Here is a 24,569-nt window from a genome sequence, read left to right on the forward strand (position 1 = left end):
CTTAACTCTTACATATGGATAGTTCCCTGTAACCTTTAGATGTACATTAATATAACCTGCATTTTCTCATATTTTTTAAAGAGATGCTGAATTCTTAACAGTACTATTTCTACTCATGAAATATTTATGCCTATTTTTAATATTTTTGGGGATTGTTGAAATACATTTACCTCCTATTTTTAACTCATAGACATAAATACTTAGGAAGAGATTTGTAATAATCCTTTACCCTTATATGTATAAAGATATATATATAAAGAGATATATGTATGTCCTATTTAATACCCAACAACTTTGGGGAGGCTAGTTAAATACTATTTTTATTTTAAGATAAAAAAGTTGTTGAGCAGTTCGTTCACCACTAATAGAAAAATTACTAAAAATCAACAGCAGACGACTAGATTTTGATTAATTCATTTAAAAGACCAAAGTCAGGGCAGCCCCAGTGGCGCAGTGGTTTGGCGCCGCCTGCAGCCAGGGGTGTGATCCTGGAGACCCAGGATCAAGTCCCATGTCGGGCTCCCTGCGTGGAGCCTGCTTCTCCCTCTGCCTGTCTCTCTCTCTCCTTCTCTCTCTCTGTGTCTCTATGAATAAATAAATAAAATCTTTAAAAAAAATAAAAATAATAAAAGACCAAAGTCACAAATAAATAAATAAATGATCAAAGTTGTGGGTGCCTGGGTAGCTCAGTGGCTGAGCATCTGCCTTTGGCTCAGGTCATGATCCTGGGGTCTTGGGATCAAGTCCCACACTGGGCTCCCCTCAGCGACCCTGCTTCTCCCTCTACCTGTGTCTCTGCCTCTCTCTGTGTCTCTCATGAATAAATAAATGAAATCTTAAAAAAGGAAAACCAAAGTACCTTAATAAAACTAAAATAGTTTAATAAATTATTTAATAAAGTAATATTGAAACAGGGGATCCCTGGGTGGCTCAGCGGTTTGGCGCCTGCGTTTGGCCCAGGGCGTGATCCTGGAGTCCCGGGATCGAGTCCCGCGTCGGGCTCCCGGCATGGAGCCTGCTTCTCCCTCTGCCTGTATCTCTGCCTCTCTCTCTATGTCTATCATGAATGAATAAATAAATCTTTAAAAAAAATATATTGAAACAATAATATATATATGTGAATCCAAACAAATTGAATTTTGTTTTTTTTTCAACAATTTGAATTGAACCTAATAATGAATTGACCATAATAAACTTTTCAAGCTTACCTCCCTAACTTTAAAAAATGTTAATAGATCAACACATTAAGTGCCAAGAAGTATATTCAAGGTCTCAAAAATTACATTGGTCTAGTTTAATGTCCCGTTCATTCAAGCAGTTTTTATTTAGAGAAGAGCCCTATATAGTGACCCAGTCCCTAACAAGTGAGGCATAATTCTCTGAATGGTTTCTGTGAAACAGATGATGAGTTAAAACTGATCCTACTCTGAGACCTGAGAACTGAATATTGTAGCCTGGGAATGATGGGTTTTAGACAGGGAAACTATTATTTCACAGGTAAAACAAATGAAATAAAAGTAAACTTTTATTTTTTATTTATTTTTTAAGATTTTATTTATTCATTCATGAGAGACACACACAGAGAGAGGCAGAGACATAGACAGAGGGAGAAACAGGCTCCCTGCAGGGAGCCTGATGTGAGACTCAATCCCCAGACTCGGGATCATGGTCATGACCTTAGCCAAAGGTGGATGCTCAGCCATTGAGCCACTCCGGTGCCCAAAAGTAGACTTTAAAAGAGAGTATTTTAAATATCAATTATGTTAGAAAACATGGTAACAGATTGACTTTCTTGATTTTAAGATTTGTGTGTGTGTGTTGTTTTCTTTATTTACCATAAAAGGAAGATCCAAGACTGAAAATTCCAGCTCATCTAAGAGGAAAGATGTCACTGGATTCTTCCAATGATCTGGGGCCTTTACCTGTAAGTTTATAGAATTGCTAGCAATCTAATTTGGCTACCTCAAACATTTTGTATTTTGGAATAAGTAGTTCTTCAACAACTATAAGTAATGTTATTATTAAAGAGTATTGCTTTCTATTAAGCATGAAATATGCAAATTAACCATATAACCAGTGCCGTTTTTCTACCCATACATATAAAACTCTCTCCTAAAATAATTGAAATACATTCTTCATTATAGCCAGGATGGGAAGAAAGAACTCATACAGATGGAAGAATCTTCTACATAAATCACAGTATGTGCAATGTGATTTTTCATTATATTATTTTTTTGAAATACTGAATATTGTGCAGGAAAATAAAGAACACCTTTTTTTTCTCTCCCTCTTCAGATATAAAAAGAACACAATGGGAAGATCCTCGGTTGCAAAATGTAGCAATAACTGGACCAGTAAGTCTCTTTGTGTCCGTGTGATCGGTGGCATTGTCCTCTCACCTGTCTTTTCAAGGGTGAATGGTCAAGGGCATTATCCTACAGACCCTGAGAGGAAGGCACATCTGCAATTCTGTTCTCTCCTCACCCCACCCACTCCAGGCCTCAATTATTTGAAAAGAGCATATAAACTCATTGTCCTTACCCTTGCAATAGCCTTGGGAGACTAGTGAGCCAGATAGTCAAATGCTAAGGCAGTGGGCTGCTGGGCTCAGGCTGGTACTTGCCATTGCCTGAAAAAGAATGTTGGCAATCCTCAGCAGATCAAAGAGGATCCAAGAATGTACCAGATAAAAAAGTAGATAAGCACCCAATGGACTCCAGGGGCCTGTCTTGAACTTTTTGGTAGAGATAACTATAAATGCTGGCATATAAAATACTCATCTTTAAGCATAAATGTTACAGTGTATGATGTTTATACTGCTCTTGAGTCAGGTTAATGGTAGGAAAAATAATTTTCTTCTTTAGATAGCTACTTGTTCCGTATTTTGTTTTTGAGAATTTAACTGTTTTCTAATTCACAAAAACAAGTAAAATTAAAGATCCAGTTCTTTGAAATGACTCTTCAGTCTCCATGTTTGGTCTTTTAAAATAATGGGTAAAAAAGGCAATTCCTCAGAGTTCAAGGAAAAAAGTACATTTTTCAAATTGCTCCCTTAATGGAGAAATCACTTTGAAAGTCTGTTTAGAAATGGAAATTTTCATTTCTAATATTTCGCTACTTGGAAGAAATTTCCTGTTTCTGGCTTTTTGCATTTCAAGAATATTGCATGATGAAAATTACAGTTATGGGAATTGCTGAATACCATTTAATCTTAAACAGAGAAATTACAATTTTTTAAGTTTTGTATTTGTTTTCCTTCAAATTAAACTCTTCTTTCCAAATATTCTCTTTTAATGCCTTTAACTTATGTTCATAAAATACTCAGAGGGGATTTTAAAATTGCTCCAGAATAAAAACAACCTAAACCTTCTTTATTTTTCTAAAATTTTCAACTCAAGGCAGTGCCCTACTCCAGGGATTACAAAAGAAAGTATGAGTTCTTCCGACGAAAGTTGAAGAAGCAGGTTAGTTATATTTACGTTGAGTTCTTAGGAATGATTGTTATATAGACTTAAAGTGTGGAAAATGCATTTTTAGAAGTAATAGAGAATTTATTCTATATTTTAACAACTTTGAATAGTTTCTTATAGGGAAAAGTGGCTATTTTTTTTACTTGGTGTTATATCATCAAAAACCACAGTTATGTTGTGTTTTTCCTTATTTTGCAAGATATCTTGTAATATAAAACAATAGTATTAAAGTTCGCTTTTAAAGAGCTCTCACTTGGTTTCCTAGTGGGGTTTGTGGAGCTTGGGCTTGGTTGAATCTGAACAAGCTCTGGAGATTATCCCCCAGCCTCATGCCTGATTGTGTAGGAGGACTCTAGATTCCTTTTCTGCTTGGACTGTTGTTTTCTAGAGATAGTTATTCATGCTTTACAGCTTTCAAATATGACATATCTCTGCATAATTTGAAAATACAACTGTGATTGTACCAGTGTTCTTGTTGCTTGTATCCTTCTGCTTCATCAGATGTGTGTACAATATTTTTTTCCATCACCACAAATCTAATATTTGAAACTTAAACTCATCATCTGCCCATCTATTTCATTTCTGTTGATGATGATCATTCTGTAATGCCTTTCTAATTTGCTCATACTTTTCCCCTTTCCCTGCAGTTTAGGAATACTACCATTAGGTGGCTATATTGGGTTACATTTTCTTGCATCCCTAAGCCGGAAGCCTGCTTTTCCAAAGATTCAAGATGGTGGGTCTGCTACCACAGAATTTTCTTCATCCAAAATTTAACAAAAAATGAAATAGATTTTTAGTGCAAATATTATGTGCCTTAGTGAAAGCCTAAACTATAAGCAACTTTTTTTTAATTTTTTATTTTTTTTAATTTATTTATGATAGTCACAGAGAGAGAGAGAGAGAGGCAGAGACATAGGCAGAGGGAGAAGCAGGCTCCATGCACCGGGAGCCCGATGTGGGATTCAATCCCGGGTCTCCAGGATTGCGCCCTGGGCCAAAGGCAGGTGCCAAACCGCTGCGCCACCCAGGGATCCCTATAAGCAACTTTTTAAACTCATCCTCAGTTGTAGCTTCGTGTTAAAATTGTTCTGGAAATTGGCTTTCTACTTCTTAAAGTTCTTTGGGATTTTAAGACTTTGTTGATCTATTGGTCTGGTAAATATCTTCACCCTTAATGAAAATATTATTGGTGAAAAAGAAGCATAAGTTTCTCCATTTGCCATTCTGAACACTTAAAAACATGTTATAATATCCAGTTGTGAATGTCTTCCAGGCAGCAAGAGATATGAAACAAAGCCTCTCCTAAACGGGTCACAGCACAGAAAAACTGCAGTGAAAGTAGTAGTATTTATGGAGCTCTCACTGCAAACCAGACATTGTTCTTAGCAAGTTACATGTATTCATGTAATCTCTATACCAGCTGTATAAGGAAGTAACTGTTTTTACCATATTTTATATGTGAGGATAATGAGGCACAGAGAGATTAGGTGATGTGATCAAGTCCCATGGTTATTAGTGGCAAAGCCAAAAGAGTGGTCTAGCTCCAGAGTCTATGTTCTTTTTTTATTTTTGTTAAAGATTTTCATTTATTTATTCATGAGAGACACAGAGAAAGAGACAGAGACATAGGAGAGGAAGAGGCAGGCTCCCTGTTGGGAGCCCAATATAGGACTCAGTCCCAGGACCCCAGGATCATGACCTGAGCCAAAGGCAGACGCTCAACCACAGAGCCACCCATTTGCCCCCAGAGTCCATGTTCTTGACCAAAATGACATTTATGGGTGATTAAGAGAAGGTTACCCAGAATGCAGCAAAGGTATATAAAGAGATAAAAACATGAAAGAAAGTATAAGAAACATGGACTTGTTCCAGAAGGAGAGACTCAAGAGCATGGGGAAGAGGCTAAGAACCTGCATCCTTAGTTTATCAAAAAGTCCCTGATAGGATTAAAAACATCCATGTTCAGACACATAACAACAAAAAAGCAGAACAGCAAGACAGAAATAAAAATGTTTAAAAACTGCTACAAAACCTTGAGTTGTCTTTAACCTTTTCCTCTGCCTTCTCCTTAACATCTCATTGGTGAAGAATAAGGGTGGCTAGTCAGTATTGAGCTCACCACACGCCAGATACTGAGGATGCACATGAAATGCATTATGCCCTTAAATTCTGAAACAGCTCCATGGGGTGACTATTATTATTGACAGATGAGGAAATCAAGCCTTAGAAAATCATGTGAGGGGGAGCTGATATCTGAACACAAGGCTCCTGACCCCAGAATCCATGCCCTGGTCCCCTCCCCAGCCCAAACATGGAAGTCGCTCCTCTTGCCCTCTTTCACTTCCATTTCCATTCCTCTCTCACAGGGTCTCTTTCAGGGTCTGTAACTGGCCAGCTGCCTCTTGCCTCTCCTTAAAAGCACCCCATTAGTCTCCAGAACAGTCTGATTCCACAGCTCCCCCCAGGCTGCATCTACCCTTCCTCTGCTCTGACCCCAGACTGCTTTTCAGCCTTCTCCTGTCACTGCAACCCTTCCCTCCCTCCTACACCCTCTCACCGTTAAATACGTTAGCCAGCCCCCCTCCACACCCCCCATGCTCTTCCCTTAGCCTGCTGCTCTTCCCCTGCCTCTCCTCCAGGTCAGGACTTGCTTTTAAAGCCTCCTGGATCACCTCACTTGCAATTGCAACTCAATCTTTTGGGCCCCACAGAACATTGCTTATATCTTTATTATTATTATTTTTTAAAGATTTTATTTATTTATTCATGAGAATACACAGAGAGAAGAGAGAAACAGGCAGAGACACAGGCAGAGGGAGAAGCAGGCTCCATGCAGGGAGCCTGACCTGGGACTCGATCCCAGGTCTCCAGGATCACACCCTGGGCTGAAGGTGGCACTAAACCGCTGAGCCACCCGGGCTGCCCTATTTCTTTATTATTAGCAATTCTCTTACTCTTGTAAATGTCAGGATTAGTAACATTTATATTTTTTTCTCACACAAGCTAGATTATAAACTCCTTGAGGGAGGAATCATATCTTATACCACATTTTTATTCCCTTTCCTCCCACTTCCATTACTGTAGCTACGTAGCTGGGGCCTAGCCCAGAGCAGACCCCAGTATATGGGGGATCACTTGGCAGCCCGGGATCCTAGTGTCTAGTCTAAAATTGGTTTTCTCTGATCTTGCCTTTGTTTTTAATTGCATAAGCAGCAGAGGAAATTGCCTATGTTATGCTTCTATTTTTTTTATAAAAACTGCTTATATTGGGATCCCTGGGTGGCGCAGCAGTTTGGCGCCTGCCTTTGGCCCGGGGCGCGATCCTGGAGGCCCGGGATCGAATCCCACATCGGGCTCCCGGTGCATGGAGCCTGCTTCTCCCTCTGCCTGTGTCTCTGCCTCTCTCTCTCTGTCTCTCTCTGTGACTATCATAAATAAAAAAAAAAATTAAAAAAAACTGCTTATATTATTATGTTTCTGTAGGGCTTTCCTTTTTTCCTAAATATATTAAGAGTGAAATTGATTTTTTCTTCTTAAAAGTAACCCTCTTTTCTTCTTTTGAAGTGACCAAATTTTCTCTTACCATCTTACACTTGAACATTGCACACAAAACAAGAATAAAATATTCAGACATCTTTTTATAAAATTTACAATAAGAGCTGTCTAAAAGCATAGTTACCTGCATTTGTCACAGAAGCAAAGGATGTACAAAAAAATCGAGACTTGAGAGCTCGGGGCTCTCTTAATTTTTGTCTTCAGTTTCTTCCCCCATAAAATGGAAAGTATATTAGTCACTTCTTCCTCATGTTCTTATGAGAAGTAAATGAGTTAACCCATTAAAATGCTGGGAACAGTGCCTGGTATGGTCTGTAAATGTTAGAACCTATTAAGGAATACAGCAGGATGGGCTCCAAGGAGGAAAGATGGAGGTTGGGAAAAACCCCAAACCAACACACAGGCAACAAAGAGCAGGTGTTGGCTACACTGTAGGCCATCGGACAGTCTTCACTGGAACTTAACATGGGAAGGACTGTTCATGAAATGCCTTCATGTGAGCATGATGGCCACTATCAATACCTGCTTCTTCTAGTATAAGAATCAGAAGTCTGTATTATTATGTGATTAGAGAAAATGTGTGAATTCTTTTGTACCATAAAAGAAATATTAGACAATATTCCTAGTCATGCTTTCCCTAAAAAAGGGTCTTGGGCACAGGGAAGAGCACAACGGTTTTTTTTAACTTTCATGAAAAATAAAGTTGCCAACATGTTGAATTGATTATTTAAACTGTAGGTTTCTCTTCTCTGGGTTTTCAGAACGACATTCCAAACAAATTTGAAATGAAACTTCGCCGTGCAACTGTCCTTGAGGACTCTTACAGGAGGATTATGGGTGTCAAGAGAGCGGATTTCCTCAAGGCTCGACTGTGGATTGAGTTCGATGGTGAAAAGGGATTAGATTACGGAGGAGTCGCTAGAGAATGGTTTTTCCTGATCTCAAAGGAAATGTTTAACCCTTATTATGGGTTGTTTGAATATTCTGCTACGTAAGTAGTTTCACAATGACTATACAGAAAAAAGTCGCTGCTTTGAAACTAACAAAGAGTTGTATGATGCAAGGAAACTGTATCTTACAATGTGCCAGAAAAGGGAAACTGTAACTAATGTGTCAAAACACTCTTAAAAAAATTGTGGCAAAATATACATAACATAAAACCATTTTAGCCATTTCAAGTGTGCAGCTCAGTGGTATTAAGTACATTTACATTGTTGTGCAATTGCCAGCACCGTCCATCTCCAAAACATTTTTATTATCCCAAACTGAAACTGTACCCATGAAACACTAACTCCATTATTCCCGGGCAGTCATCATTCTGCCTTCTATCTTGGTGAATTTAACTGCTTTAGGTACTTCTGCATAGAAGTAGAATTGTACAGGATTTTCCTTTTGTGACTGACTTATTTCATTAGCTACGCCCTCAAGGTTCATCCATGGCATGGCATATGTCAGGATTTTCTTCCTGTATGAAGCTGAGTAACACCCCATTGTGTAAAGGAGCACCACATTTTGCATATTCATCATCGGTTGTTGAACATTTGAGTTGTTTTCCACCTTTTGACAGAAATGGCTTTTTAAAAAAAAAGATTTTATTTTATCTATTCATGAGAGATACAGAGAGGAAAGAAGAGATATAGGCAGTGGGAGAAGCAGGCTCCCCGTGGGGAGCCTGATGCGGGACTGGATCCCAGGGCCCTAGGATCATTCCCTGAGCTGAAGGCAGATGCTCAACCACTGAACCACCCAGGAGTCCCAGAAGTGACTATTTTTAAAAACATTAAATCCAGGGGTCTAACATGGTTCTAATAGAGGTAAACAACTTCCAAAGAGGGAGCTAATTTATAGTTTTGTCATATTAAAATTTTTATTTGAAGGTAACCTGGGTGGCTCAGTTGGTTAAGCATCTGCCTTTGGCTCAGGTCATGATCCCCCAGTCCTTGGATTGAGCCCCACATCAAGCTCCCTACTCAGTGGGGAACCTGCCTCTCCCTCTCCCTCTGCAGCTCCCTCTGTCACTCTCCCTGCATGTGCATGCGTGCTCTCTGTCGAATAAATAAATAAAGTCTTTTAAAAAATAAAATAAAAATTTTATATAGAAGTATAGAGAGAAGCATTTAAATGTGGTTGTCTTTACAGGGATAATTACACCCTACAGATAAATCCAAACTCTGGATTGTGTAACGAGGATCACCTCTCTTACTTCAAGTTTATTGGCCGAGTAGCTGGAATGGCAGTTTATCATGGCAAACTGTTGGATGGTTAGTATTAAACATAAAAACTTTCTTTAAGTATAATTATCTCATTTGTTTCATTTGTTAATCATTTTCAATATATTTGATTTTTTTGAAAGGTTTCTTCATCCGCCCATTTTACAAGATGATGCTACACAAACCAATAACACTTCATGATATGGAATCGGTGGTAGGTCTTTTTTCCTTATCATGTAGAGAAAGCATGATTTAGCAAGCAACCGGATATTTTAAAGTTAAAATTTGATGATGAAGAAATTAATAGATTATAATGTTCCCAAATACAAATGAACATTTTTCCCAACATTCTAATACAAAAATTTTCTAATGCTTAATAATATTTTTAAAATTTTACAATGGACCAATATGTGTATCCACCACCAAGATTCCATACTATTTTTTTTCTATACTTACTTTATTACCTACCTATCCATCAGTCCACCCATGTGTCCATCAATCCATCTTCTTTTTTGATGCAGAATGCTATAGATATCAGTAAATTTCTCCCTAATTACTTCAGTATACTATCAATGTTTGAATTATGATCTTTTATGATGAATGGCATATGTTTGCAAAATGACAGTCCAGAGGCAAGGGCTTGTGGTTAGGCTATTCTAAAGAAGTGGAACCCAAGGACTAAATCCCTGACTGTAGCCCTGCTGCCTGAGCTGAATAGCCTTATAGACTATGTGTACACATGGATTCTAAGATCTCTTCCTGGGGACCAAGTACATTTTTTATTCCTTTCTTGTGACATTATTAATGTGGATGGTATAATTCTTTATGAATCATAAAATTTCATAGTTATTTGAGTTGGTTAATTGAGGTTCTGTATTTCATTTGAGATTTTTCTTTAACTTGGGCCAGATATAAATAACAACCTGCTCATAGCTACCTAAACATTCAAGTCTCAAGAGGCCATATGAGAAAGGTGCTGGGTGCTCCTGGGTATCCATGGGGGTTAGTATTCATCTGGAAACTACTTTAGTTGACCCTTCAACTGGATAATAAAATCTGTACCTCCATAGAGATAGATTTCCAAACTGTCAGGCAACCACCACTCCATCTTTTACTCTCACTTACTAGTCATCCCACTCTGTTTATAATATTTGTTGGAATATAAGAAAAGATGTCCTACTACTTTTCATCTTTTGTCCACGTATTCAGATTCTCAGCATACTTTATTTGCAGGTTCAGGTGTCCTTTTTTATACAAATTTTAAATATGCAATTTCCCCATTTAGGATGGTGAATATTACAATTCACTAAGATGGATTCTTGAAAATGATCCAACAGAATTGGACCTCAGGTTTGTCATAGATGAAGAACTTTTTGGACAGGTTTGTAAATTTTGATTAATTGAAATGGTACATAAATTGTGAAACAAATGTTATAACAAGTCTAGAAGCTAAATAATACATATCCTCGACACATTTCTGTGCTCTATTTTAAAATTTATTTTCCAGTAACAAAAGCTGTCTCAGCAAGAATTTTTGCTTTCTTTGACATTTGACTCATTCCATGTTTATTTTAGTAAAACTAATATTTTAAGTTTTCTTAGCTTGTGAATGGATTTAATTTAAAATACTGGGTTTCTGGTATAACTATAATATGTATATTTTATTTTTTTTCACTAAAATAACATATCAAGATATCATGCTTAATTTTAGACACATCAACATGAATTGAAAATTGGTGGATCAGAAATAGTTGTCACCAATAAGAACAAAAAGGAATATATTTAGTAAGTATTTTGTTAGTATGTATTTTATTATGTTTAGTATATACTTTACTGGAAATAATTTTGTAGTTCTTTCTGGGAGACTCTTTGTACCTTCTTCCTTCATAGCCAGTGTCTCAATGTTCTTTATTCTCTTTCTGTAAAAATGCTGTATTACCCATTCATATTCACTTTTGGGCTTACCTAGTCTTTATTTTTTGTTTCCAACTGGAGTAAATATACTTTAAATTTTTTTTCTTCATTCATATGAAAAAGATGAAATATTTTGTTTCTTTTTAGTCTTGTAATACAGTGGCGATTTGTAAACCGAATCCAGAAGCAAATGGCTGCTTTTAAAGAGGTATTCATTTACTTTTGTTTGTTCTTCTGTAATTTCAAAGTATAATTCTTGAGTTTCAAGTATTGGAGTCATCACATGTGATAATTAATGGATGACTTGCTTTTTAAAAACAACTTTTAATTTTTATAGTAAAAAATATTTAAATGAATAGGTGTTCACTGTTAAAACTCATTCAAGAAGCCCATTCAGTTGACATTGACAATCCTCCTTCACACTGGTCATGGATCCTTCTCATCTTTTCCCAGTCATGTCTCCTCTTCCTCCTCCATCTTAAGTTACATTAGATGAACAAGGATCAAGGGTGCTATAGGGAGAGTGGAATAGGCCATTTATTTTCCCACATGGGATCACACTATACATGTTAGTTTGTGACTTGCTTTCTTGTCTTATCAAATATTTATTGGAAATCTTTATGTGTCAAGATGCGCAACTATTTTTCCTTGTGGCTGCAGTTTACTCATAAATCCATAAGGTTTTAAACTTCCCCAGTTAGTGAACATTTAGGCTGTTGCCAGTGCACTCTTGTGTCTTAAACCAACTTAAAACCTTCTGTTAGATATTTATCATGTACTTTTTTATTTATCCAGTATTCAGCACTCACTCTGTATCTGGTACTGCACAAGGCAGAAAGACATAGGTCCTGTTACAGGGGGCAGAGAATCTGAAGAGGTGGACAGAGGCCTGTGCTTGGTAAGCACAGTGGAGAGGTGGAAACCAGGGCAGGAAAGGTGCAGGGAGGGACAGGGAAGGCCTAGGGCGTTTGGCCCGCTACATGCAATTCCAAGCAGAATGAGTGGTCTGTGTGAAGTCTGTCCATAAGACTGTGTACATGTTGGAGAAAATGCCAGCAGTTCATAAGATGATGCAGGAGGTAAAACTGAGCTGGAGAGCTGACCAGAACTGGGTTATGAAGGGCCTGTTTGCTAACCTGGAAACAAAGGTGGGATTTGACTCTTTTGTGAAAATCCAGTGAGGGGAAGGAAGGTGGTATCAAAGGCTGTTCTATGATAAAACACCAGGATTCAACTTACATTTTAGTCAGATCATTCTGGAAGTGGCATGTAGTGAGTTAGAGCTGGACAAGGCTAGCAGCAGGGGTGAGGGAGAAGGTACTCCAGTGATCCAGGTGAGCAAAGGTAAGGGCAGGAACTAAGGTGGTAGTGGTGGGAAGACAGCTGTGTGTGTATCTGAGTGGGATTCATGAGGGAGAGCTGTAGCTCAGGATGCTTTAAAGGATAGAGGTCTGGGGAGGGCAGCATGAATTTGGGGATCATCTGCCTTTGTGTCCTGGAGCTGGGGACTATGTGAGATGGGAAATTGGAAAGAATGGTACGAACAATGAAAGAGGATGGCCACCATAGAGATGTGGGAACAGCAATATGGAAGGAACCAGTGGGTAGAAAAGGAGACTTCAAAGGAAATTAGCAAATGCAGACAGAGATGAAAGAGAAATCATCCACAGCAGACAAAGTTTCAACAACGAAGGTGTTTTCAACAATATCCTAGTGCAAAGAAGTAAAAAAAGATACAGAACTAGGAAGTGTTTATCAGAGTTAGGCACAGAGCTGTCTCTGACTTTTCCCAGGACAGCCTGAGGGAAGCAGGGGCACAGAGGGCAGATGGCAGCGGGTGGAGTCAGAGCTGCAGAGGGGCAGGTGGCTTCAGTAAGGTATAATAACTTGGCGGTAAAGAGAAGAAAGATGGTTTTGCTTTTTTTGTTGTTGTTTTTAAATTATTTATTTATTCATGAGAGAGAGACAGAGAGAGGCAGAGACATAGGTAGAGGGAGAAGCAGGCTCCCTGTGGATAGCCTGATATGGGACTTGATCCCAGGACCCCAGAATCACATGGGCCGAAGGCAGATGCTCAACCACTGAGCCAACCAAGAACCCCTTTTTTGTTATTTTTAAGGTAGATAAGCTTAAACAAGTATAAATGCATGTAGTGAGCTAATAAAGAGAAGGAGATTTAGTGAGAGGAGCCCTTTGGGGAAGCAGATGAGGCACAGAGAGGAGATAGCACCTGTCTCTGACAGTGGGAAGGGAGACCACAATGATGTCAGTGGCAGTTGGTACATGGAGATGCGTGCAGAAGGTTGAGGGAATTCCATAATCGCCTCTGTTTTCTCTCTCAAATAAAAGTTATCTGCTGTAAAGAAGGGGTAACATGGAGGAGGAGGAAGTGCCTTGGGAAGTGTGGAGAGGTTTCAAAATAGCCATTGTGAGGAATCAGTGAGAAAGAAGAGATTATGGACATGTACATTTTCTTGCCAATACTGGAATCTCAGTTAACTTAAGAACCCAAGACTAGGTGGTGGTAGGAACCTATGTGCATGTGGGATTTCTCCAGAACAACCCAGGAGCTAAAGTAGAGGGCTGTCAATGGAATCTGCTAACCAATTTTTAAAATACATTCCTTCTCCTAGGGATTTTTTGAACTAATACCACAGGATCTTATCAAAATTTTCGATGAAAATGAACTAGAGGTAAGAAATACTCTTATTTTCAAACAGGATTTTTGTGTCCATTATTTATCTTGTCTGTAGTTTGACATTTCTTATCACGTAGCTTCTTATGTGTGGATTGGGAGATGTCGATGTGAATGACTGGAGAGAACACACAAAATATAAGAATGGCTACAGTGTGAATCATCAAGTCATACAGTGGTTCTGGAAGGTAATTGAAAGCTTCTGTTTCCGTAAATTACTTTTCAATAGATTCAGTCATATTAACTATACTAATGGATCACATAGAGATAAGACACAATGTAATGTACTGTATACATCTACCTTCCGGATATGGTTGCAACCTCCATGCATATTTATAGATAAGTGATAAGTCAGTGTTCAGAATGTAGGAAGTCATGGGAACAGCCTTGGTGGGCTCTTGGTTCCTTACCAGCAGTAGAACTGTCCAAGAGAACTTGTAATCACCTGCAGTGCATTCTCTGGGCCTCCTGCATGGCTGCTTTAAATGTTATTTTCCATCTAATTGAGAAATGTGTGTGTTAATAATATCAGTAAATATAATTTTTAAAAAGCCACGAGTTACATCCAAAAATATATTTTTGTCACTTTATTAGGCTGTGATCTCATCCCAGAGTTACTCTGTGTTTTTAGGAATTCTGTAAGCCACCCAGAAACACAAATGTAACTAACAGATATATGTAAATTTAATAATGGATCATTAATACCATAATTAAATTCTAATAACATATTTTTCAAGATAGTTCTGTTACTTTTTTTCCTAGGGATGTACCTAAATGCTGTTTTTCTCTTATTCAGGCTGTTCTAATGATGGATTCAGAAAAAAGAATAAGATTACTTCAGTTTGTCACTGGCACATCTCGAGTGCCTATGAATGGATTTGCTGAACTCTATGGTAAGGATTTGCTGCAGATCATTAAAAAATTGAGTGATGCCACTTGTTTTTTTTATTGCTGATTAGTTGTCAAGCTTCTTTCATTTATACAAACACTGGGCTTAATAAAAAAGAATTAAGGGTTTTAAATGATTTACTGAGATACACTGAAGCAGGCCAGAATATATTTACACCTTCTAATCAGATACCAAAGGATAAAACATGAAATGCCTCGAGTTACTTTCCATTCTTGAATTTTAAATTTGATTCCTGCTACATATTCCATCACAGAAAGAGCATTGTCTGTGGGGTGATGGTTTAGGGCAACATGTAACATCCCACAGAATGTTAGTAAGTATTCAGCAGGAAACAGAGTTCTATAGTAGAATACATTTGAGGAAAATACATTCAGAACCTTTACTATGAAAAAAAGGGGTTTCAAAACTTATTTGATCATGGAATGTGTGTGTGTGTGTGTGTATGTGTGTGTGTGTGTGTGTGTGTATGTGCAGGACTAGGGACAAGACTGTACATATCTTTCAATATTCAGAATAGTTACTATTAATGGAGCTTTCTATAAAGTGAAATTCTGCATATCCTACCAAACTGTTTTCTAGTGGATATATTTAGAGGTGTGTTTTGAAAAAAACAAACAAACCTGCTGTTTCTGATATGGATCAACTTTTCTCAAATCAGCTATTTATTGGAATGACATTTACTTGCTTTTAAAGATACTAAGAGGAATACATCTTTCAGGGAAGGTGTAGCTCAGGTTGGAGCCCTGCTCAGAGCAACAGCGAAGTTTAGAATTGTTCTGGAAACTACAAGTCAGAACTGCAGCCTCAGTAGTTGCTGAGCTGAATTTTTCATGCAAAGAGAAAGCTGCTTCTGTCTGATGGGATCACCAGCTCCGTCCATCTCCTTGGCAAACCCGATCTCCTTAAGTTCCATGTGTATCTGTTTGCAGCACCTGTCAAGCAGTTGTTGCTTCCTCACCTAGAGTCACCATGCTCAGTGAGAAGAATGAGATAAGAGCTGTGCCCTAATAAATGTGCCAACTGGATTTCTTTGCATTTGTCTTTTCAGTGGTTTCCTGTGACTTCCTCTCCTTTTTCTTCTTCCATGTTTTAGCCAGTTAGAGTAGGGAAAGATCAAGGCAGGCTGAACACCCCTTTCCATGTCTAGCTCCACGTCCCCGTTTTATGCAGTCCGGGCCTACAGCCATCCATTAGTTTCATGAATTGTTTGGAATTTGAGGGAAATATCCCATACATGGGGCCAGACTTGGTAGTATTAGAATATAATTCAAATTCTTATGCATTCTCAAAAAGAAGTCACTTCAAGCTGTTAATATTATAATACAGTATTATCTATTCAATAAAAGGGGTGTAAGGTTTGTCTTGGTTGACTTAAAGGGAGTGTTCACAATGGATTATTTAGGTGAGAGAATCAAGAGGCAGGGAAATATGTATGATCCCATGTTATGGAAAACAATGACAAGAGTACTGAAATTTTAACTGAACGTAATTATGATGTGTGATGTGTGAAAAACAATGCTTTTTGAGAAAACTAATATCAAGAATATCCAGTATATTTAGTGCTGCTTCTGGCAGTTATACTCACACACATAATTAGGTATGACTATAAGACATGGGGAAAAGTATAGAAGGTTCTGCATTGGGTTGTCAGCACTGATTACCTGAGTGATTGGAGGATGTTGAGACTGGAGGGAAGGAAGAGCTAAGTGCAGACTTCAAAGAAAAAAGTTTCTGAAAAAAAGAAAAGAAAGTTTCTGAAAGTGTCCATAATAAAAGAAAAATGCAGCATGGATCACATGCTTACCTGCACACAAACTTCCATTTATACACACACACAACGATCCATGATAGAAGGTTTACTCAGATTTGAGAGTGGACTTTGAGGTGATTTTTATTCCCTTTATTATATTTTTCCCTATTGCCTCAATTTTCTTGCACTGAGACTAAATAATCAGAAAAAATTAAAGCTATTTTCAGCAGGACTGAAAAAAAAAGAAAATATTTATTTTCTCTGTGTACCTGTGAAGGAGATGGTCATGTGGAGACACAGGGCTAGCACACAGCAAAAGTCCTAGAGCTCTGGTACCCTAGAGGCCCAGTGATATGGTGACCATGGATGAGTTGCTAGGAAGGAAGCTTCATCACGTGGCTGGAAAATGAAGCCATCAAGGACACCACAGCCTTCTTTTCTCTTGAGTTTAAAGAAACTAGATTAGTAGGTTTAATATTAGTATGTATGTTCATTAGTGGTATGTTCACTATTAGTAGTATGTTCATAGATTAGTATGTTTAAGTTCTACACTGGAATAAATGAGTTGTGAAATTTTAGGGATTCCCATAAAGAATAAATGAGACCAAAGCAACTCTTTTCTTTGCAGGCTCAAATGGACCACAGTCATTTACAGTTGAACAGTGGGGTACCCCGGAAAAGCTGCCAAGAGCCCATACATGGTAAGCAGTTTTTTCGACCCTTAGAGAACACATTTTCAGAGAGTGAAGCTCCTCTAACAGTCTGGGTACAGAAGGTCTAGCCTGCTCTGTGTCAGTGGCAGCTATGTAGGAGGGGGGAGAAGAAGGCAGAAACAATGCAGATCAGGTATGTCTTTGCCTGGCAGGCCTGGGCTTGGAGACCAGGAAACTGAACAGTGGAGAGGCCCATCTCACCCATGGACCATGTGTGGCCCACCATCACATGAATGATGGGTCATCCCAAGAGAAGCTAGAACATACCCTTTGGGAGGTTAAAATAACAGAGGAACCCAGACATTTGGAGGTCAAAGTGGGAGTGAGAGAGGACAGCACCAAGATGTCATGGGATGAGTCCATGCCTAGAGCCCAGTACTGTATCTTCCTTCTTCCTTGGTGATAAAATGCCTTCTAGTATTGTTGAACACATCACGAATAGCATTATCATTGGCCACCATGGCACTTGCTTTGTCAATGTCTGTCGTAACCAGGTCCTCTCTGTTCTTTCAGCTTTAATCGCTTGGACTTGCCACCCTATGAATCATTTGAAGAATTATGGGATAAACTGCAGATGGCAATTGAGAACACTCAAGGCTTTGATGGCGTTGATTAGATTCCATGTAACAACCTAGAGTGTTTCACTGCCACTTTTGTCTAAGCAAAATCTTGACTTAAAATTTTCCAGGGAACTACTACAACTTGGCCTTTGTTTCTTCCCAGATAGTGGAGACAAACCCGATAAAAGTATTAGAAGCAGTATGACAACCTTACTGTTATTTCATTCACTTTTAAATAATACGTTGCATTCACACAGATGTTTCTATCTTTAGAGTTCCCACTCTAGGATTTAAGTCCCTTGTGCCTGAAATAGTTTTGTCCTTAACATTTACCTCTTTTACAGTATTTGCCAGGCAGTTCTTTCTTAAACTACTGAAATTATAACTGTGAAATATTTGTGATAAATGTCTTGTGTGAAAAGTTGGATGCTTTTTGAGAAGGAAAACTGAAATTTGGAAAAGAATACCTTAATATTGATTAAACTACAATGTATTTCATGCTGCCTACAGCTATTTATTGTTTTGTAGACCTGCCTCTTGCACCTTACTGCCCAGATTTTTGGAAAAACCTTGGAAAATGTATTACCTTTCTTTTTCGTCCACTGACTCCCTTGCAAAAAAAAAATTGTTTACTTCTTAATTTTAAAAGTATTTGGCTTTTGTTAATATGTAGCATTACTGAACAAGGTGGTTTGTAAGATGTGTGAAGCGAATTAAGATTCGCAGTGTGAAGAGTATTAACACCTTTGCCTTTGCCTGTATATCTTTATGGTTCACTGGCATAATCATTACTCCTCCGTGTTTAAAGCAAAAGAATTCCTTCTTCAGACACTACACTAAAGCTTCACAGAGCAGTATTTCTAAATATGCCTTGAAGAACTAAGTTAAATGTATAGTACCTGCTTTTACTAGTCATTCTTTATACTTGCACAATTATGTAGTAAATATATGTTTACAGAGTTTATTATGTTTACAGATTAAGCTAATTTCTGTAGTTGCATTTTTATATTTTTAGTATCTCTCTTTAGTCAAAAAACCAAATAATTTGTTAAGCATAACCAAAGAACAGTTGTAATGAGTAATTTGTATTAAGCCTATTACCCACATTTCTTATGCTTTTTTAAAATACTGTTTACTATGAAAATGATGTTTTACTATAAATCCAAAATTCTTTGGGAAAAATGCAACAAGTAGAATCCTACTTTAACCAAATTGAAGTATGTAGAAATCATGTGCATGCATTCAACAAATGTGTACTGAATGCCTGCTGTGTGCCTAGCCCTGTGCAAGGCCCTGGGGGTGAGAGCTGTCAGCTTCAAAGAAATCTAGCTCAGTCCTCACCTCAAGGAAGTTACAGATATGTAAATGAGTTTGTAAACAGTCAAAAGTAGCAGTGAGCAGAAGGAGGCAAAAGGGAATGTGTTCTGTACACCTGTGAAGATGAAGTGTGCCAAGACTTGTATTTATATGTTTCATACATATATTAGAATGATTACAAGAAAACGCTCTTGCAAAAAGTTAAACCTGTTTCTAATATGGCATCTTGGTGATTGAGGAGTAATTGTAAATATATGTTATAAATCTTCTTAAATACATATGTATACTCAGAGAGTTGTAATTTTAGTATATGTGCTGCTGAAGCAAGCACTCGGAGAGTTGTAAAAAGTGCTTCTGATTACTGGTTTAAGTTTGTGGGGTATGACACTATGGGTACTTATCGCACTGGTAAGGATCTCCAGTGTGACAAAGTAGCAAAACTGCTTTCCACACACCACCTCTGCAGCACGGCTTGGGGAAGGTCATTCACAGATTGGTGCACTCTGTGTTTTATTTTCACCTGTGTTAACTAGCATTCAGGCAAGACCACCGGATAGAGTACTAGTTTTATCACTTACCAACTGTTTAAACTGAAGCAACTTACTTAACCTCTCTGGGCTCCTGTTCTTTCATCAGTCAAAGAACAATCATACCCACTCTCATTGTCAGGGAAGATTGTTGTAAGTTTCAGAGAGCTGCTTTGTGCTTTGTGTTGACCAGAAGATGCTTTGTGCTTTGTGTTGACCATCAGATTTTATCAAATCAGGTATGCACACTAGCTACACTCCCAAAGAAGAATCTCTTCCTTTAAAAATAAAATATCTGCTAACAAAGAAGTAGGAACATCTCTGATGTTGACTATATATGTATGTGTGTGTTTATATATGCCATCAGAATTCATTTTCTCCACATCAGCAAAGTAATATTAATATGGGCCAATGCATTTTGAAATGTCCTCATTGTAGAGAACTTAATGTGAAAACTATTTTTGTTCACACAGGATTTTGCCATATAATTGTTTATCATTTCTGTGAAATATAGCAGATCAGAGTTTGAGAAAATATAAAACTTGCTTTTCATCTGACTGATACTCACTTGGATGGTTCTGTGACTCATATAAAACAAGATATTAATGAAACCAGACACTGCCACCAGCTCCCAGCAACAGACCATCATCCCCTTCATCTCCAGTTGTGGCTGATGGTCTGCAGGGTACCTGTATCAAGCCACACAGCCTCTCATCCCAGGTAGAAAAGTGTCCCAAATGCACTCTACAGGTAGAGAGTGAATTGGGTCATCTTCATAAAGCAAGGATGTTCTATTTTTCTAGAAATTATAAGCACTTAATTTTAACCTATATTTTCTCTGTAATCAAGCAAACTTTAACATAGACATAAAATTGGAAAACAAACACATTTCACCCTAACTCAAATTTAAATGGAATGTTTTCATTTTTTTATTTATAATGCTGAAATGATCCTACAGAATTACCAAGTTTAACACAATTTGTTTTGATTATAAGCCATTTGACATTGTTTTAAAAAATCTTCTTGTATGGTAAATATATATCAAGATTAATGTATCAAATTTATTGCATACTTTAAAGTATAAAATAATGTTTAAAAATCTTGATGCCACAAATAAAGTTCTATTCTAATAAAAACAAAAACTGTGGTTTGTTTTTTTTAAATTTTCTCTTTTTTTAAGATGTATTTATTTATTTTGGGAAGAGAGCCACATGAGGCCAGGGAGGGGCAGAGAGAGGGAAAGAGAGTCTGAAGCAGGCTCTGCATGGAGCAAGATGCGGGGCTCAATCTCACAAACCCAAGATCATGACTTGAGCCAAAACCAAGAGTCAATCACTTAACTATGCCACCAAGTGCCCCACCATTATTCATTTTTTAAATAGAAATGTTTCCAAGCAGGTATTCTGGGTAACTCTGGTCTGGTCCTTTGCAGCCACATAAGGAATTCTCATACCATCTTGAATTTGTATCTGATGAATTGGCATGATTATTAAATTCATAATCACAGATCATCTCTGCTTTACAAATAGGTCATATTCTAAAAGTCTGGTTGTTAGTAAAAGATCCTGAAGATAATATAATAACAAAGTTACAAGTGGACTGGATTTCAGACAAGCCGTTGCTCAGTCTAGAAGCCAGCTTTGTAACCAAACCATTTTTTACAAACTTGTTTCTATGAAAGCAGGTGTTCCAAGTATTAATTCAGAAATATGTATTTTTTCTTTCTTCTAGACACCTGGAAGTTTCCCAGTTAGAAGGGAATCCTAAACCAATTCAAGCCAGCCCTGGGAAGGTTCCGTTCCCGTTCCCTCTTTGTGCTAAAATCCAGACCATAGCTTTTAATCCTTGGGAGTCGGGCCACTTACCTCTCTACTTCCGCCCCTTGAGGGCTAACCAGCTCTGCAGAAATGAACCCACATCATGCCTCCTTGTACAGGAAGGCATTTGCTTTGAGCACATCAAGGGCAGACACATTCCTCTTATAAAGGATATTAAGCTAAATGTTAGACTCTTGGGGCCTCACTACAAATAAAGGGCTCCAGTAGATTTGTGGGTTTTTTTCTTGAAAGTTAGATTAACACTAAATTAGCTGCCTGTTTGGTTCTTCCAGTCTCTTCATCTGCAATATATCCAAAGCAGGCCCTCCATCCCACACCACTGTTTCGTTTCTAGTCCATAAATCTGATCTGGTCATTCTGCCAAAGAACCTCTGAAAGTTCCCCAGGACTGGAAGCTTGAAGCCCAATCTGTTGGCATGAAATGCGGTGTCCTCAGCTTACTGTAAGAGTTCCACCTTCCCTCAGAGCCCACTATGGCACCCTGTGCTCCACCCAAACCAGGCCTCCCAGCCTCTAACTGCTGCAGCCTTCTCAGCGCCTGCTTGCCGGGCATGCTTTCACCTGTCATGACCACTTGAGAATTACTGCTTTAGGACCAATGGAAAGGTGCTGTGGCCTCAGCATTTGATATACTAGCATGAATGGCACTGTATTCCAATGTTTTGTTTGCATAATTCTCTCCTACAAACTTTTGGACAGCTTGAGGTCAGACTAATACACATCTTTTTAACATGTGCAAAACAGATATTTGATGACTATGATCTGATGAATATTGTTTATGTATACAACCCAGCCCACATGTTCTGAGCACCTCCAGTGTCCCTGGCACTGTGCAAGAATATGCAGGGAGCTCTCTATTGAGTGGGACATTGGGAACTATATAAACACACATGCGGAGAGGGAGCTTGATTGAGATCCTGCTGAGCACCAAGGTCTGCAGTAAACACTTTACGAGGATCCCATTTAATCTTCATAAAAACTCAGTGAGGCAGGTTTTATTAGGCTCAAGAAGGACAAGCAATTCACCTGAGGCCACACAGTTTGTAAACTCAGTGGATTATGAACCACAACAGAATCAGGAAAGCTATGGGATCCAACAAACAAATTTCCATGCTGTATTAGTTTCCTTTTGCTGCACTACAAATTATCACAAACTTAGCAGCTAAAATCAGTACCCATTCATTATCTCAATCCAGTAGGACAGAAGTCCACATAGGCTTCAGCAGGGTTCTCTGCTGAGGATCTCACAAGGCCAAAATGAAGGTGTCAGCCAGCCGGGTTCTTAAATGCTTCCATTTCCCTCAGGTCATTGACAGTACTCCATTCCTTGTGGCTGTAGGTCTAAGGTCTCCATTTTCTTGCTGGCTGTCAGCAGGAGGCCACTCTTAACTTTTAGATGCCACCTCCATCACCAAGCCAATAATGGTGTGTGGAATCCTCAAGCTTAGAATCTCCCTGATGGCCCCTTCTGCCACCAGGTGGAGAAAGTTCCCTACTTTTCAAGGCTCACCCGAATCAATTAAGCCCCCCTGGACAATCTTCCCTTTGGAAGGCTGACTGTGCCATAGGCATAACACAATCAAGGAGTGAGATCTGACATTCACAGCTTGCAGGGATAGGGCACTTAACAGTTGGAGGCAATTGCTAAAAATTCTGCCTCCCATATGAGGTAAAGAATAGCAAAGGCTTATGGAGATACAGCTTGAATAACTGAAATTTATCTAATTTTTATAGTAGTTGTTTTCCATTCATTGTCAATGAAATGCCAGATCGATAAACTGATGCTAGTATCAACCAGTAAGATTCAACTTCAGCAGCTGGAAATTCACAAACAGTGCTCTCAGGTGAGCCATTGGTTTCCTTTTTTTCAGTGGCATCAAGTTTAGATTGTTGAAATTAGTTTCAGCTCATTCTTAGGAGCTTTCTTAATATATAAAAAGAAATTTTAAAAATCATAGCTGCTCGTTTTGTTTGAAGGGATGGTATTCTCAGTAAAATCATGTTCAGGATGATGAGATTGGTATCAACATGGAGCTGAGAAGGGAAGAAGGCTGTTCACAGTCCAGAGATGCTGATCATTGAGGGGGCTTTTGGTCTCTGGAGAGAGGGCAAGGGGGTCTGCAGACACCCTGATAACCAAAAGGAGTGAAGTCACCCAACTCCAGAGCAGAGTGTTTTCTCCTTGGGAAGCCAACCATGAGTATGCTCAATTCATCATTTAGGTTCAGATTTACATTATCCTATGAAACATAATGATTATTATGAAGGCAAACCCCATGCCTTCCTCAGGATTGCTTTTCTTTTAACACACATATTTTATAAATAAGAAACACAAGCATATTCTCTCAAATTAAAGAGAAGTGATGAGCACAGTGAGCTAAAGATAATCCCAGTTTAAATAAACAGGATTTTCACTGATGCTAGACTTGAAAACACAATCCAGATTAATGGCTATGTTAATACTCAGTCACTGGGCCTTAGCCCAACTGTAGCATAAATATTCTTCCAGACTTGATGACAATGAGCTAGCTTATGTTTGGCTCTCCAAAGGGATGCCCAGCCTCTCAGGGATGAATGGATTGCAGCCAACTGGGTTTGCTTTCATAGTATTGCTGTTTAATGTAATGGTGTAATGCTTGTGAATGCATGTTGATGTGTGATTTTAAGCTAGGAGGAATTCAATAATCTTTTATCCTTGTCTACTTCTTCAAAAAAAAAAAAGTGTGAGAAGCAAAGAAAGAAAGCTCTGTGAACTCAGTCACTACTGGGACTCTGAATAACTATGGTTGCCCAGAGACTCAATTTATATACTTGCCCCCTTGCCATCTGGGAACAATGTGAATTGGAATTCAGGACTTATCATCGAGACCTCTAATTACTAATTTAAGCATCGCCTGGGTGGGGAAAGGGGAACATGCAGCACTACAAGCCTTTGGAAAGTATATTATGACATTTAAGACCTCACCCAGAGCCAAGTCCTTGTCTGGCGCTGTCCAGTAGAAATATAATGCAGATGATGTGTAATTTTAAATTTTCTAGTAGCATGTTTTAAAAAGTAAAAAGATATGTAGGTTTAATTGTAATAATATATTTTATTTAACCTATAT

The 24,569-nt window shown here is 38.3% G+C and overlaps 1 protein-coding gene across 3 annotated transcripts in view; it reads left to right on the forward strand.

Moving 5' to 3' along the window:
• NEDD4 (NEDD4 E3 ubiquitin protein ligase) overlaps nt 1-20,718 on the forward strand; it is a 124,330-nt gene extending 103,612 nt beyond the window's left edge. For 2 of the 3 annotated variants that reach the window (XM_055319859.1, XM_055319858.1), the window contains 15 exons: nt 1,844-1,924; nt 2,145-2,199; nt 2,296-2,354; nt 3,399-3,464; nt 7,790-8,019; nt 9,168-9,289; nt 9,382-9,452; nt 10,524-10,619; nt 10,950-11,023; nt 11,300-11,360; nt 13,786-13,845; nt 13,928-14,035; nt 14,644-14,740; nt 17,136-17,208; nt 17,734-20,718. In XM_055319859.1, coding sequence (XP_055175834.1) covers nt 1,844-1,924; nt 2,145-2,199; nt 2,296-2,354; nt 3,399-3,464; nt 7,790-8,019; nt 9,168-9,289; nt 9,382-9,452; nt 10,524-10,619; nt 10,950-11,023; nt 11,300-11,360; nt 13,786-13,845; nt 13,928-14,035; nt 14,644-14,740; nt 17,136-17,208; nt 17,734-17,836 — 1,356 coding nt within the window. In that variant the 3' untranslated portion in view covers nt 17,837-20,718. The remainder of the gene's footprint in view (nt 1-1,843; nt 1,925-2,144; nt 2,200-2,295; nt 2,355-3,398; nt 3,465-7,789; nt 8,020-9,167; nt 9,290-9,381; nt 9,453-10,523; nt 10,620-10,949; nt 11,024-11,299; nt 11,361-13,785; nt 13,846-13,927; nt 14,036-14,643; nt 14,741-17,135; nt 17,209-17,733) is intronic. The other variant, XM_055319861.1, reaches the window with a different exon arrangement.
• Nucleotides 20,719-24,569: the final 3,851 nt, after the last annotated feature.

Source organism: Nyctereutes procyonoides, unplaced genomic scaffold (assembly GCF_905146905.1).
Source record: "Nyctereutes procyonoides isolate TBG_1078 unplaced genomic scaffold, NYPRO_anot_genome, whole genome shotgun sequence".
Lineage (NCBI taxonomy): Eukaryota > Metazoa > Chordata > Mammalia > Carnivora > Canidae > Nyctereutes > Nyctereutes procyonoides.